Here is a 13,636-nt window from a genome sequence, read left to right as displayed (position 1 = left end):
GCCCATTTTTTCCTCTGGTCCTGCTTTCCCTTCCTTTCTAAGTCATACTTACTACATCTGAGTGTTCTACCCCCCTCCCACCATTCTTCTTCTCTCTCTGGGTCCTGGTAGAATTGGAGTTTAAAGTCCTCTGGTCATCTTCCCTTAACATTTACCCCTCTGGGAGAATGATGAAAAGTCTTTATGGGGTGCAGAAAGTGTAATGTCTGGGTTCTATAATTGCTTCTCTACTGGACATGGGCAATTCAAGCTTTTTATTCAAATTTTTGCTGTCCTCTAAGTTAATTTTCCATTCCTCCCCACCTCCACATTTTAAATTTGTTAAGAGATACTTTCCTTCATACCTTACATAAAAGTTACCATGGCACATTTAATTAGGCATTAGAATATGAGCCAAAAGTGAATCACTGTATTTCTTGTATTTTTTCTCAGTCGAGGAGATGACACTGTGGCTAGAGTTTTAGACTTAAAAGTAGGCGGTTACTAGCATAACATGTACCTGAGTGATTCTCTGGTTCTCTTCTCTCCTCTCATGTTAATAAATAACTAAAAAGGCTTTATTCTGAAATGAGGTGGTTTCATTTTGAAGTGATTCCTATGGTAATATGTTTAATGAGCTAAGAAATAAAGTGTTCTAAGATCTACACTAGTAAGAATCAACCTATGCATTAACTTTTAACTGAAGAGGGAATTTCTCTTTAATAACATACTCTAAGAAATCACCTATCAATCAGTGGGTAACTGGAGATTTGAGAATACCGAAGTTCAGGTGAAGGGATATAACATTCTCTTCACATTTTTTTTTATTTTTGTAAATATAGTAAAATATTGCTTCCTGATGGGGTTTCTTGAAGGTGGTTCAGATCATGCCTTTCAACATTGTTATATTGTTAAGGTGAATTAAGATCTGGGCTTTAGTGTCAGCCAGCAGCTTCGTAGGTTCAAATCCCAGCCCTGTCACTAACTGTTGTGGCCTTAGTAAGTTTCTTGACTTTTCCTTTTGTTTTCCTTATCACTTTATCTGTGGAATAGTGGCTATATAGAGGAGCTGTGAGGATTAAGTGTAAAATATATGGTCCAGAGCTAGTGTTGCTAGTATTTTTCACTATATTCCCAGTGGTACATATAAAAGGAGAGTTTCCTTTAACCTGGACAAGAAGGGCATCTCTCTCTATGACAAATACACGTAAATGCCTCTGTCACTAGGGATCTGGCACTCAGTGAACTTATAAGTCAGGAAACACCCTCATGTTTTGACCTGCATTTTTCCATGAAAGGAAACTGTTGACTGCATGGAGATGGATGACTGTACTGGTGTTGACTTTATGTGGATACTGCATTTTAGCATTCAGGAAGGATCTGAACCACAGTGGTGTTGGCAAGAGGAAAAGCATCAATTTGGCAAAAACTTTGCTGTAATAAGAAAAAAGTTTTTTTTTTTTTTTTTTTTCTGCTTGTCTTAGGATTTCAGTTCATGGCCTGGGGTTCTTGTAACTTAAAAATTTTTTTTAATAGAGATTTTATTTATTTATCCATGAGAAAGATAGGAGGAGAGAAAGAATCAGATATCACTCTGGTACATGTGTTGCCAGGGATTGAACTCAGAACCTCACACTTGAGAGTCCAATGTTTATTTTATATTCTTTTATTTTTTGAGAGTCCAGTGTTTTATGCACTGCACCACCTCCTACACCACAGTTCTTGTAATTTTACACATTGTGAAAAGTAGATCATATAGGGAGACTGAATAGAATTTACAATGTTAAATTATATTTTATGCTTGTGTGTATGTATGTATAAGGCCCTTCAGAAAAGACAAAGAAACTTTATACCAATGCATTATTTTACAGGAAACTTTTAAAACATTCAAAATTTTATTTCCAACTTTATGCATTTAAGATACTCTACATTTTGCCAAACATATTAAGAGTTTGCCAGTTTGAATGTAGTTACATTTTGTTTACTAATACTTGAAGTTATAAGTCCATAAAGCATGACGTATATGAAAATCTTGATTTATAAGGACCTCCCACACGTGTGTGTTACCACTAAACTGCTGCTCCAGCCCAATCTTTTTTCTACTTGTTATAAATAGTGTGTAAAAGGGGAAGGATGGACAAAACTCTATTTTTCCATCTTTGGGGTTTCTGCTGGCCCTAGGTAGTGCTGGTGTTTGAACTCAGGCATTCAAAGTGAGTACTCTACCACTGAGTCATCTCTTCAGCACCCCAACTTCATTTTCTCACGTTCTGAATTATTTAAGTTGCCTCTCAGTTGATGTTGTTTCATTATAATTGCCTTGGATTTCTAGGTTCCATTATTGTTACTGTTATTGTTAACTCTCTCAGTCGCTTTATGTGAGGAAAAAGAAAGATAAAGCAAATGTAGTTTGACTTAGCATTTTAAGATGATTTTGCACCAGATTAGCATTCCCATTTGGGGTTCATTTAAGCTGCTATTATGATCAGTTTACATTTCTCAAGCATTTGCCAGCTGGCTAGTAGAATGAATAGGCAGGCCCGAGGAAGCTGTGCTAAGATAGAAGCTTGGCTGTAGATGATATACACATGGATCATTGAAAATTGACTGTAGTTTGTACCTGTGCCCAGAAAGCTATCTGCTTAATGATTTAACTTTCTTGGCCATCTTATTGGCATTGAACTTACTGTTTTAATGTAATGAATTTTTTACAAAGAAATATTTAAGACATTTAAGGAATCTATATAAATAGCACTGTGCCTATAACTAAATTTATGTCTGAATGTTTTCACTTGTTCAAGTTCTTTATGTACTTGATACTTAAATTTGTTCCTACTGGTTTTCTTTATATTTTAGTAGCAATTTATCATTATCTCATTGTTTCATGCACATTGACCATGTTCCATGGTCTTTGGTAACTTACGTGTTTTGCCTCTGTGATAATATGCAATAAAAACTGGATTTGTGATTTTCTCATCCAAGAATTCATTAGTGAAAGTTTCAGGAAAACCCAGTAGAAGCTATAGAAGAGAGGTGAAACCTACCTGATTTTTTTCCTCCCTTAATTTTGAAGGTGATGTTTTTATTTGAAGGGTGGAATACATGATTGCTATAAATTACTGTTTTTCTACTTGGAAGCAAAGCTCTCAGAATGAGCTTATGCAGGAGAATTTAGGGTGGGAGGTACTGAATACTCCGCATTCTTAGGACGAAATAATGGTCAGTCTTCCTTCATTCCTCCTCCTCTCCAGAGTCAGCCTGTTGCCCAGCTCTCCTGGAATGAGTGCAGAAACAGTAGCAGTTCTATAAGGCCTTTTCTCATTTTACTTGTTACCTTTTAGCAAGGAAGATAATATAGCTCTGCCAGTACTTGCTGTGCAAACGTGTGTGAAGGAGATAGAAAGTATAATGGAAGGATTAGAGGAGATATATCCTCAAACACATGGGCCCCTTGATTTGGTTTGGTTTGTTCTCCATTCCTTCCTCCTCTCTGATCACTGACAGTGTTATCTTGAGCAAGTGAGCCAGTGTCCCCAGTACCACTGTTCTTATCTGTAAACTGACCATAACTACTGTCATGTTCAGATAGGAAATTTACTGGGTAAACCAGAAAGCTTCATACTAACATTGGTTGTTAACGCAATTTCAGATTGGTACATCCTGACCTGAATAGGATCCTGCCTCCCACCACTGCTGTGGACTACAGTGAAGCCATTTACCCAGAAATCAGGCTGACAGAATGCAGTCCCACCCCATCGGAATCCTCCTTTACCACTTTCATCACTGGGGGACTCATTTTACCCCAGGCAATCTTTCTCATACTTACACCTGCTTTTCTCTTTGTAGTTCTAAATAAGAAAAATATCCTTAATGGTGGCAGATAAAATAATTGCACTTCAGGACTTTTAGATAAAGTCAAATGAAAGAAGAGTCTACATCAAGCTTCCTAGCCACTGCAACACATCTTCGGGTTCTCTGCAAAATTCTTAACTCGGTTTTTTTCTGTAGATTGGCCGCATTGCAGCATATTGGCTTTGTAGGCTGGTTCAGAAAGCTAGGGGGAAAATCTTAACATCAATTTTATGGGAGAATGCATCCTAGTTTATTTGTAACTGATACATAATTTATTCATAATTGGAGAGCTGCCCAATGTTGTTAAAGTTTGGGAGGCTCCAGCAGGCCGGGCTAGCGTGGTGGCGGTAGACAGAGACAGAGACGCGGGGACACACGGCTGGGCTGAGAAGCTGCAGTTTAATCTTTATTCACGAAGGGGCAAATCACCACACCATGTGTTTCATCATCATTCTTTCTCCGCTGCTGCTGCTGGGACTCTGGATGTCCTTAGCATAGGGGGTGGAGAGAAAGGGGGGGGGGGGGAGAACTAGCAAGGGCCAAACCAATTCCCTCAGAGGTGGGGGGGGGGAGAGCGAGACCAAACCATTGTGAAACATACAGCAGCCCAAACAAGTTTCTTTCTCTGTGTCATGATTTTTGGCTGTTTCTGTGTCAGGAAGAGAGAGATCTGCACATGGGTTGATCCAGGTATGAGTGACTACCTGTTTTTATTTGGAAACTACCACACAGATGAGGATGTGGGGAGGGAGGTGTTTGGATTTCTCTCTCTCAACTAAAATCTATAATAAAGTTGGGAAAGGAACTCAATATTGGAGTTAGGATATATTTTTATGAAACTGTGAGGCATAGCTTTCAGATCACATCAATAAGACACATACTATGTTATTGTGTTAACGAGATGGAAGAAGGTTGTGTGGTAATCAGATGCATTTGTCTCTTTCCAGTGCTTCAAGGGTAGTTTGTAACACAATCTGATTAGGCAAGTCCAGGGACTAAGAAGGTACACAAGACAGTCAAGTGTCAGTTCTTCTTGGGTCTTGCAGATGGACCCTCCCAGGAAGTGTCAAGCCACTCAGCTACCAGAAAAGACATGTTTTAAAATGTTTTTAACAACTTATTTTTAGTTATTTAACCTTGGTTTACAAAATTAAAAGATTTCAGAGGTCTAGTTTTACACATATATGTATGTGTTTAACTCACCACACCTACCACCAGGGTTCTTGTTGCTGATAAACACCATAGTTTTTACAAAGCCTGAGAGACAATTTCCGGTTACGGATTCATTTTGTTTTGTTTTGCAAGTTTGCTATTGTTACCTATTGATACGTTCCACATGAGTGAAACCATCTAGTAGTTGCCTTTCACCTCTTATTTAATTTAGCATAATCACCTCTAGTTCCATCTATGAAAAGACATTTTTTAAAGATTTCACTATTAGTAGTTAATTTTTAAATGTGCGTGTTATACAGAAGTTTTCAGTTATATTTATTAAGTTTTAAGATGGTGTTGAAGTAATTTGAAAACATGCCATTAAGAATTGGAGAAGAGGGGTAGTCGGGGGCTAGCCCAGCGGGTTAAGCGCACGTAGCGCCAAGTGCAGGGACCGGCATAAGGATCCCGCTTGGAGCCCCCAGCTCCCCACATGTAGGGGAGTCGCTTCACAGGCGGTGAAGCAGGTCTGCAGGTGTCTTTCTCTCCCCCTCTCTGTCTCCCCCTCCTCTCCATTTCTCTCTGTCCTATCCAATGACAGCAACAACAACAATAATAATAACCACAACAAAGATTTAAAAAAAGAAGAATTGGAGAAGAAAACCAGCAGAAACAGATTTTTTCTAAGTTTAAATTGACTTTTTGACATATAGGTTAAGATGACATAGGAAACTAAGTTTTATTATATTTTTAAATAGCATTTCTTTTTAAGTTGTGTGCATGCTTTACTAAAACAAAAACATAAAATAACACATTCTTATAAACTAATAGAATTTGATGGTTCTGTAAATAATATCTACAGTAGTACTATGATAATATAACTAAACATTTTATTTTTTAATATTTTTTAAATATTTTACTTATTAATGAGGAAGGGAGAGAGAGAGACAGAGAGAGAGAGAGGGAGAGAGGGAACCAGACATAACTCTGGTACATGTGCTGCCAGGGACTGACCTCATGCTTGAGAGTCCAATGCCTTATCCACTACGCCACCTCCCGGACCACTAATTAAACATTTTAATAGCCAAACTGTCTTTTAGATTTCATTAGTTGTCAGTCAGGGAGGCTGGGGTGAGGTAGGATTTGGTGGTAGATGCAGTGATACACACATATGCATGTGAAACTATACCACTACTAAACCATTAATAACATGAATCTACCAACATATTTACATAGAATTTATGCATATGTATCCAGTTTCAAAACTTGCGACTAGATGTATAACTGTGTCTTCAAGTATTTGTTTCTACTTTTCTACATCTCTTTTTCTTGAGTTGGTTATACACCATAAGTAATGCTAAAGTCAAGGACAGTCATCTTCTTTTCTTAGTACCCATAGCATCTTGCACATATCTTAGACACAATAAAGTTTTAGAACATACAGGTTTAGAACAAGTAGGTTTTCTGTGTCTTAAAAAAAATCTGTTACTAAGAATTATAACAGATAATATAGATTTACTTTAAAAAAAATAGAAAATGCTGAGAAACAGACAAAAAACAAACAATAAAAAGCTGTCCTGATAGCATCCTAGTACTTTCCAAATGTTTTCCTATAATAAAATATATGCTTGTAACTAAATTTCAAATAAAACTCTCCTGAACATTGTTTTTTATCTATCTGCATATTCTAGATGGTTATGAATGTCCTGTCCCAAGTATTCATTTGTCTTCATTTTTAATGGCTGTCTGGTCTTCTGTATAGATATATCATGATTTATTTAACCAGTTCATTTTTTTGTGAACATTCACATTTATTATTATTTTTTACTGTTAACAAGTTGTTGTAATGAGTGCCTTTGTCTATGTATGTAGTATTATGTACTTAATTTGGATGTTTTCTTAAGATAAAGTAGAATTTTTAGGTTGACAGATGTGAATTATTTATAAGGTTCATTATCATGTTGCTAATTTCCTCCAGAAATTTCATATCAATTTTAGTCATCATGTGGTGAGAAAAATGTTCATTTTTCTGCTTTTTCATTGATAGGTAGAGTAAGATTTAACATTATTGGGTTAGTTGTTATTTCATACAGTAGTACATTCAAATATTTTTAATGTGAACATATTTTATCTTTATGTGTTCAAAATCATCAACCATTTAAAATTGTTAAATTTCTCATCTAGCTTTGAAATGTTAAGCTTCAAAACTAAGCTTGAGAAACAAAGATTCTGTAGGTGGAATGGACTAATTTTTCTGAATTTACAGGAATGATTTAAATGTTTTCTTTTTTTTCCACCAGAAAAGCAATAGAAGAATTGCTTAAGGAGGCAAAACGTGGGAAAACAAGAGCAGAAACAATGGGACCTATGGGTTGGTGAGTTCTTGAGTAATCTATTAAAATATAAAATCAAAGAGAAAAGTCTTGGCTGAAGATCCAAATATATCTGTCATTCACATTTAGAGGAAATGTAAAATCATGGATACAAAGGAACGAATAAAACAGAGCTGACTGCTGAAGAATTATAATCAATGTAGTACACCAAATTTGCATGCCTGGGGGCACTAAGGGTCCCAGGTTCAATTTCTGGTTCCACCATATGCTAAAGCTAAGCAGTGCTCAGGTGTGTGTGTGTGTGTGTACCTATCTCTCTCACACACCTCCTTTCTCTCTAATGAAAATATACATATTTTTTAAAACTTAGATGGTAAATACTATAGTTACTGTAATGTTTCAGCCATGTGAAACTAATGCTTTTTTTCTTTCCGTTTTTAAACAAAATATGGCTTATTAAAGTTTATCATAAAGGAAAGATTTAGTATGAGGAAATAAGTACATTATTTTTAATACTTAGCAAGAACATTTACATTCAATGTCACTACATACTTACTACATTTTGTAGAACTTGGATACACGAAGTCCCAGGAGGTTCTGTCCCTAGCATGGCTATGCTTTGCTTCTCTTTCTCTCTCTCATTAAATAAATTAATAGTTTGCAAATAAGTAAAATTCACTACAGTAGATTACTGTGGGACATTGAGAAGAATAAAATCTAAAAATGAGGTGGGAGAAGCTCACCTTCCTGATAGACCTCAGTCTTTAGAACCATGCACATGCTTTAAATATTTTTTTTTTTTAAGTTTCAATAATTTTTTTCTACCAGAGCACTGGCTCAGCTTTGGCTTATGATGGTGAGGAGAACTGAACCTGAGACTTCAGAGCCTCAGACATGAGAGTCTATTTGCATAACCATTATGCTATCTACCGCCACACACATTTTTCCCCCCAGAGCTCTGCTATGTTCTGGTTTATGGTGGTGTGTGGAATTGAACCTGGAACAGGAGATGTAAAGTATGTGTGGGAGGGCTCCAAACACGTTACTAACCCAGCATCAGTATGTGACAATGTGTAAAGAATATTGTCAGCCAGAGATGCTACCTTCCCATTGTCAGTGTATGAGAGTATTTATAGAATATTCCAAACATGGCTGTTCTCATATGCCTTTTTAAAAAATTATCTTTATTTATTTATTTGGATAGAGACAGCTAGAAATTGAGAGGGAAGGGGGTGATAGGGAGAGAGACAGAGAGACACCTGCAGCCCTGCTTCACCACTTGTGAAGCTTTTCCCCTGCAGGTGCGGGCTGGGGGCTCAAACCCAGGTCCTTGCGCATTGTAACATATGCACTCAACCAGGTGTGCCACCACCTGTCCCCTTTCTCCTATGCCTTAATGTTCAGTTATTGTTGGGATTTTATTACTTGGGCAAGATTACTTGTTTGCTTGCTCGGTCTTCAGGTTGACCAGTACTACATGACTAAAAGTTCTCAAAATAAATCACATGATTGGTCTTTCTGATGTGACAATCCCTGACTCTTAAAACTATCTGACTGGCCAACCTAAGGTCCACACTCAACAAAGACATTTCTTGCAGGTCTGACGTTATCTCCTAGATTGAGATTATGTCTCAGAAGCTAAGGACAAAGGGTTGGTCTCTTTGAGCAACACTACATTTTTTACTACTCAGGCAGGAAATGTATTAGAGCTGGAAAATTTTTTCAAACCAGAGACAAAGAAAGGACTACTACAATTTTGTCAGAAAGACCTAGAAACCAACTTGAAAGACCTCCTGCTAGTTAAAAAATGGGATGATCTTATTTTCAAAGGGAGTAAAAGAAAACAAAGTTAAGCTACAATGTTTGAGATTTCTAAAATATATTAAAATGTGTATGGCTATAATGATAATCATATGCACACACCTTAGAGGCAGGCCAGCGAGGTGACTCAGCTGTTGAGTGAATGTGTGAGACACTGTGTTCAACCTCTAACCTGCATAAAATGATAGAGTCATTACCATCTCTAATGTAATAATTAAAAGACACATTGATCCTTTTTTGAACAATGATAAAGCACCAAATCATTATTTATAAAACTGAGACATTATGAGGAAGGATTAAGCATTTATCCTATTCTCTATATAAATTATACCTCAAAGCTATCATATAATTGATGGAATAAAAGTTTTCCTTACAGAATTGCTGCTATTAAATGTAGAAAGATTATAAAATAAGATAACCATCATAGATGCTAACTTATCATAATAAGGACTGGCAAGATACTGGGTTGTTGAGAAAGTCATGATGTATTTTTCTGTGCAAAAATGTGTAATGACTTTTCTGACAACCCAGTAGCTCACTTAGAAAGGTACCTACTTTGCCATTCAGAAAACTCAGGTTCAGTCCCAGCCCCCACTGCACAGGGAGAAGTTTTGGTGCTGTAGTATCTTTTCTTCTGTCCCACTTTATCTTTTCTGTCATAAAAAGTTGACCCAGAGCAGTAAAACCTCATCAGTGACAAAAAAAAAAAAAAAGAAAGAAGAAGAAAAAAATAATAATCTAATTTTCAAATGGACAGTAGACTCAAATACTTTACCAAAAATGATACAAGATTGGTCAATAAGCAAATAAAAAGATGGTCAAATCTATAGGTATCAGAAAAATGCAATTTGCAACCACAGTTAGTTACTAGTACATACGCACCATAATGGTTAAAATTTCAAAAAGAGGGAGTCGGGCGGTAGTGCAGCAGGTTAGGCGCAGATCCTGGTTCGAGTCCCCACCTGCAGGGGAGTCGCTTCACAGGCGGTGAAGCAGGTCTGCAGGTGTCTATCTTGCTCTCCCCCTCTCTGTCTTCCCTTCCTCCATTTCTCTCTGTCCTATCCAACAATGATATCAACAACAACAATAGTTATAACTACTACAACAATAAAAAACAAGGGCAACAAAAGGGAAAATAAATAAGTAAATTTTTTTTTAAAGGAAGGGGGAAAAAAGGCCTCCAGGAGCAGTGGATTTGTGGTGCAGGCACCGAGCCCCAGCAATAACCCTGGAAGGGGAAAAAAATTTTCAAAAAGAATGACTACCAGATAAAGATGAATATATGGAACAAGAATGCTTACACAATCTTGACAGAAATATAAAATCCTAAAGCAACATAAAAAGAACAAGTTTCGGGAGGCAGGCGGTAGCGCAGCGGGTTAAGCGCACGTGGCGCAAAGCGCAGGGACTGGAGTAAGGATCCCGGTTGGAGCCCCCTGCTTCCACCTGCAGGGGAGTCGCTTCACAGGCCGTGAAGCAGGCCTGCAGGTATCTATCTTTCTCTCCCCCTCTCTGTCTTCCCCTCCTCTCTCCATTTCTCTCTGTCCTATCCAACAACGAGGACATCAATGACAACAACAATAATAACTACAACAATAAAACAACAAGGGCAACAAAAGGAAAAAATAATAAAAAAAAACAAGTTTCTTGGAAATATACTTTCACTATACAGAATTATTCTAACCAGAGAACTGAACATGTAAGTTCACCCAAATCTGCAAGTTATGTTCATAGCAATTCTTTTTAATGATAGCTAAAAACTATAAATAGGCCTGTTGTCCATCAAAGGATGAGATGAATGGACAGATAAATTATAATATATTTATACTTTCAATACTACTCTATAGTGAAAAGTAAGCAGAAATACCAATGCACCCTGCATGGATAAATCTTAGAAGTATAATAATGCCAAGTGAAGGAAACTTGATACAGAACATCACACACTGTTAAGATTCCATCTAGGGGGCCGGGTGGTAGCACAGTGGGTTAAGCGCAGGTGGCGCAAAGCACAAGGGCCGCGTAGAGACCCCGGCTCCCCACCTGCAGGGGAGTCACTTCACAGGTGGTGAAGCAGGTCTGCAGGTGTCTATCTTTCTCTCCCCCTCTTTGTCTATCCCTCCTCTCTCCATTACTCTCTGTCCTATCCAACAACAATGACAATAATAATGTAACAACAACACCAATAAACAACAAGGAAAGACAATAAAAGGGGGAAAAAATGGCCTCCAGGAGCAGTGGATTCATAGTGCAGGCACCGAGCCCCACCAATAACCCTGGAGGCAAAAAAAAAAAGATTCCATTTATATGATATTTTAGAAAACCCAAAGCTTATAGGGACAGAAAAGAGATCCATGGTTTCCAGATGGTAAAGGTGGAAGGAGAAAGGAAGGAAGTTGCTGTTTTAGATAATGAAAATACTCTTTGATTGTTGTGGGATTATATGTCTTTGCGTATTTGTCAAAACTCATAAAGCTATTGACTTATAGGGATAAGTTTTACTATGTTTAAAATATACTTCAGAAGACTGATGTAAAAAAAAAAAAAGGATGTCATTATTTTATAGTCTAGGCAAAGACTGTCAAAGGCTGCTAGGTCTAGGTGACAAATTGATGACAACACCTGAGCTCGACCTATCTTTGCATCACAAAAGATGCAACGTAAGGTGCATGTCACCACTTATGAGAAGTCATCATCAAAAATTGGCACCTGAATCTGATGAGATCTTTAATTAGAACTCCTTTTCAGGAACAAACTACGGAGTAACATATTAAATGACACAAAAAAATCACAAATAACCCCAAATTCAGGGAATTATAGAAGAAACAGCCCAGTTTAACAAATAAATTGTAAGGAGAATAAGTATTGCCTTATAAACAACAGATCTGAGATCAAATAAAATATATTTAGACTCTTAAATCTAAACTAACTACAACATAACATTTATGAAACATTGGGCATGCTAAATACTATTGAGATAGATATTGACATTTCTAAACTACAATAATGACATTGCTGTGACTTTACTTTAGAAATCCATTATGTAGTGTATTGCACCAAAGTAAAGGACTCTGGGGCATTGGGGAGTATTCAGGTCCTGGAATATGATGGTGGAGAAGGACCTAGGTGGGAGGTGAAAGTGTTATGTGGAAAACAGAAATACTTCACTGTCGACTATAAACCATTAATCCCCCAATAAAGAAAAAAGTCTATGTGTGTGTGTGTGTTTCTCCATTATGATGTATTTTTGGATGCATTGATATGATAAAGCAATATAGTTGTTCAATCTGTATGTAACATTTCTAATCATCTTAGAGGCAATAAAATACTACTTCCTGGAAGGGTAGTTATAAAAAATTGGCAAGATAATATATATGAAAACACTCAGCATGGTTCCTGGCATGGAACATTCATTTAGTAAATGTTAGTTAAATCTGCCATTTCTTTCCAGCCCTCCTTTATACTTTCAAAAGATAAAATGTCTCAAATTTGAATCATATTAGTACAAATTTAGGGAAAGGCTGCTTTGAATCATAAGTTCAGATGACAAGTGAATAAGAAAATGTCATCCAGGGCTCTTACTACGTGAGGAGTGTTCAGAGGCACAAATTGTTTCTAGACAGTTCACCAGAAGGAAGCCATGCTTCCTGACAACCTAGTACTACTGACTGGCATAGTAGAACCAGTCTGTCAATATTAGCTATTTCCCTTAGAGGAAATTAACATATTCAAAGACCATCCTGAGGTTTGTGGAAGTATTGATATTCTCTTTGAGATTAATATCAGTCAGGTGGCTCATTTCAGAGGTATTCAGGACCCTTTTTCTTTCCAGTTTTCTAAGTCTCCCAACCAGAGATGTGATTCATTTTTCCACATGGTGTAGTAACAGCCATTAAATTCACATTTCTCTTAGCAAAGAGAGGAGGTATACCTTCTCCCTTTAGAGACACTTCCCAAATGCTATGCATACTATTCTATATATAGTACATTGGCCAAATGTAATCTCTTATCTATACCTATCTACAAGACCAGGCATTTCGTTTTCCCTGTAGGCAGTTATGTGCCAGGCTATTTTAGGAAACACATTTACTATAGAAAGGGAAAGAGGATGTTAGAGAACAACTAGTAGCCTCTTCCCATGAAGGAAGGAGAATGAAACATATTAAAAAGGGGAATAAAAGATGGGGAGCAAATTAAGAAATTCACATTTCTAAGAGGTGGGCCCTGGAAAAATAGGATTTGAAACTTATATTTTCCCATTACTGTATAGAACAAGAATTTCTGTTTGACTTCGCCATTATTTCATAGCAAATGGAATAACAAACCTTTTTGACTTAGGATCCTTTACATTCTTAGAATTACTGAGGGCCTCAAATAACTTTTTATTTAACATATGTGTGTGTGTGTATATATTTACTGTATTAGAAATTTAAATTGAGCAAATTTTAGCTATTCATTTAAAAATGACAATAATAAATCCATTATGTTAAAATGAATAATAT

The 13,636-nt window shown here is 36.8% G+C and overlaps 1 protein-coding gene across 1 annotated transcript in view; it reads left to right on the top strand.

Annotated features, from left to right (window-relative positions):
- Positions 1-13,636, top strand: part of LOC132538650 (protein POLR1D-like) — a 41,717-nt gene that overhangs the window by 14,421 nt on the left and 13,660 nt on the right. The window contains exon 2 of the mRNA XM_060191701.1: positions 7,284-7,358. Coding sequence (XP_060047684.1) covers positions 7,284-7,358 — 75 coding nt within the window. The remainder of the gene's footprint in view (positions 1-7,283; positions 7,359-13,636) is intronic.

Source organism: Erinaceus europaeus, chromosome 5 (genome assembly GCF_950295315.1).
Source record: "Erinaceus europaeus chromosome 5, mEriEur2.1, whole genome shotgun sequence".
NCBI lineage: Eukaryota > Metazoa > Chordata > Mammalia > Eulipotyphla > Erinaceidae > Erinaceus > Erinaceus europaeus.
The sequence above is the reverse complement of the archived record's forward strand: the minus strand, read 5'-3'. Positions and strand labels throughout refer to the sequence as shown.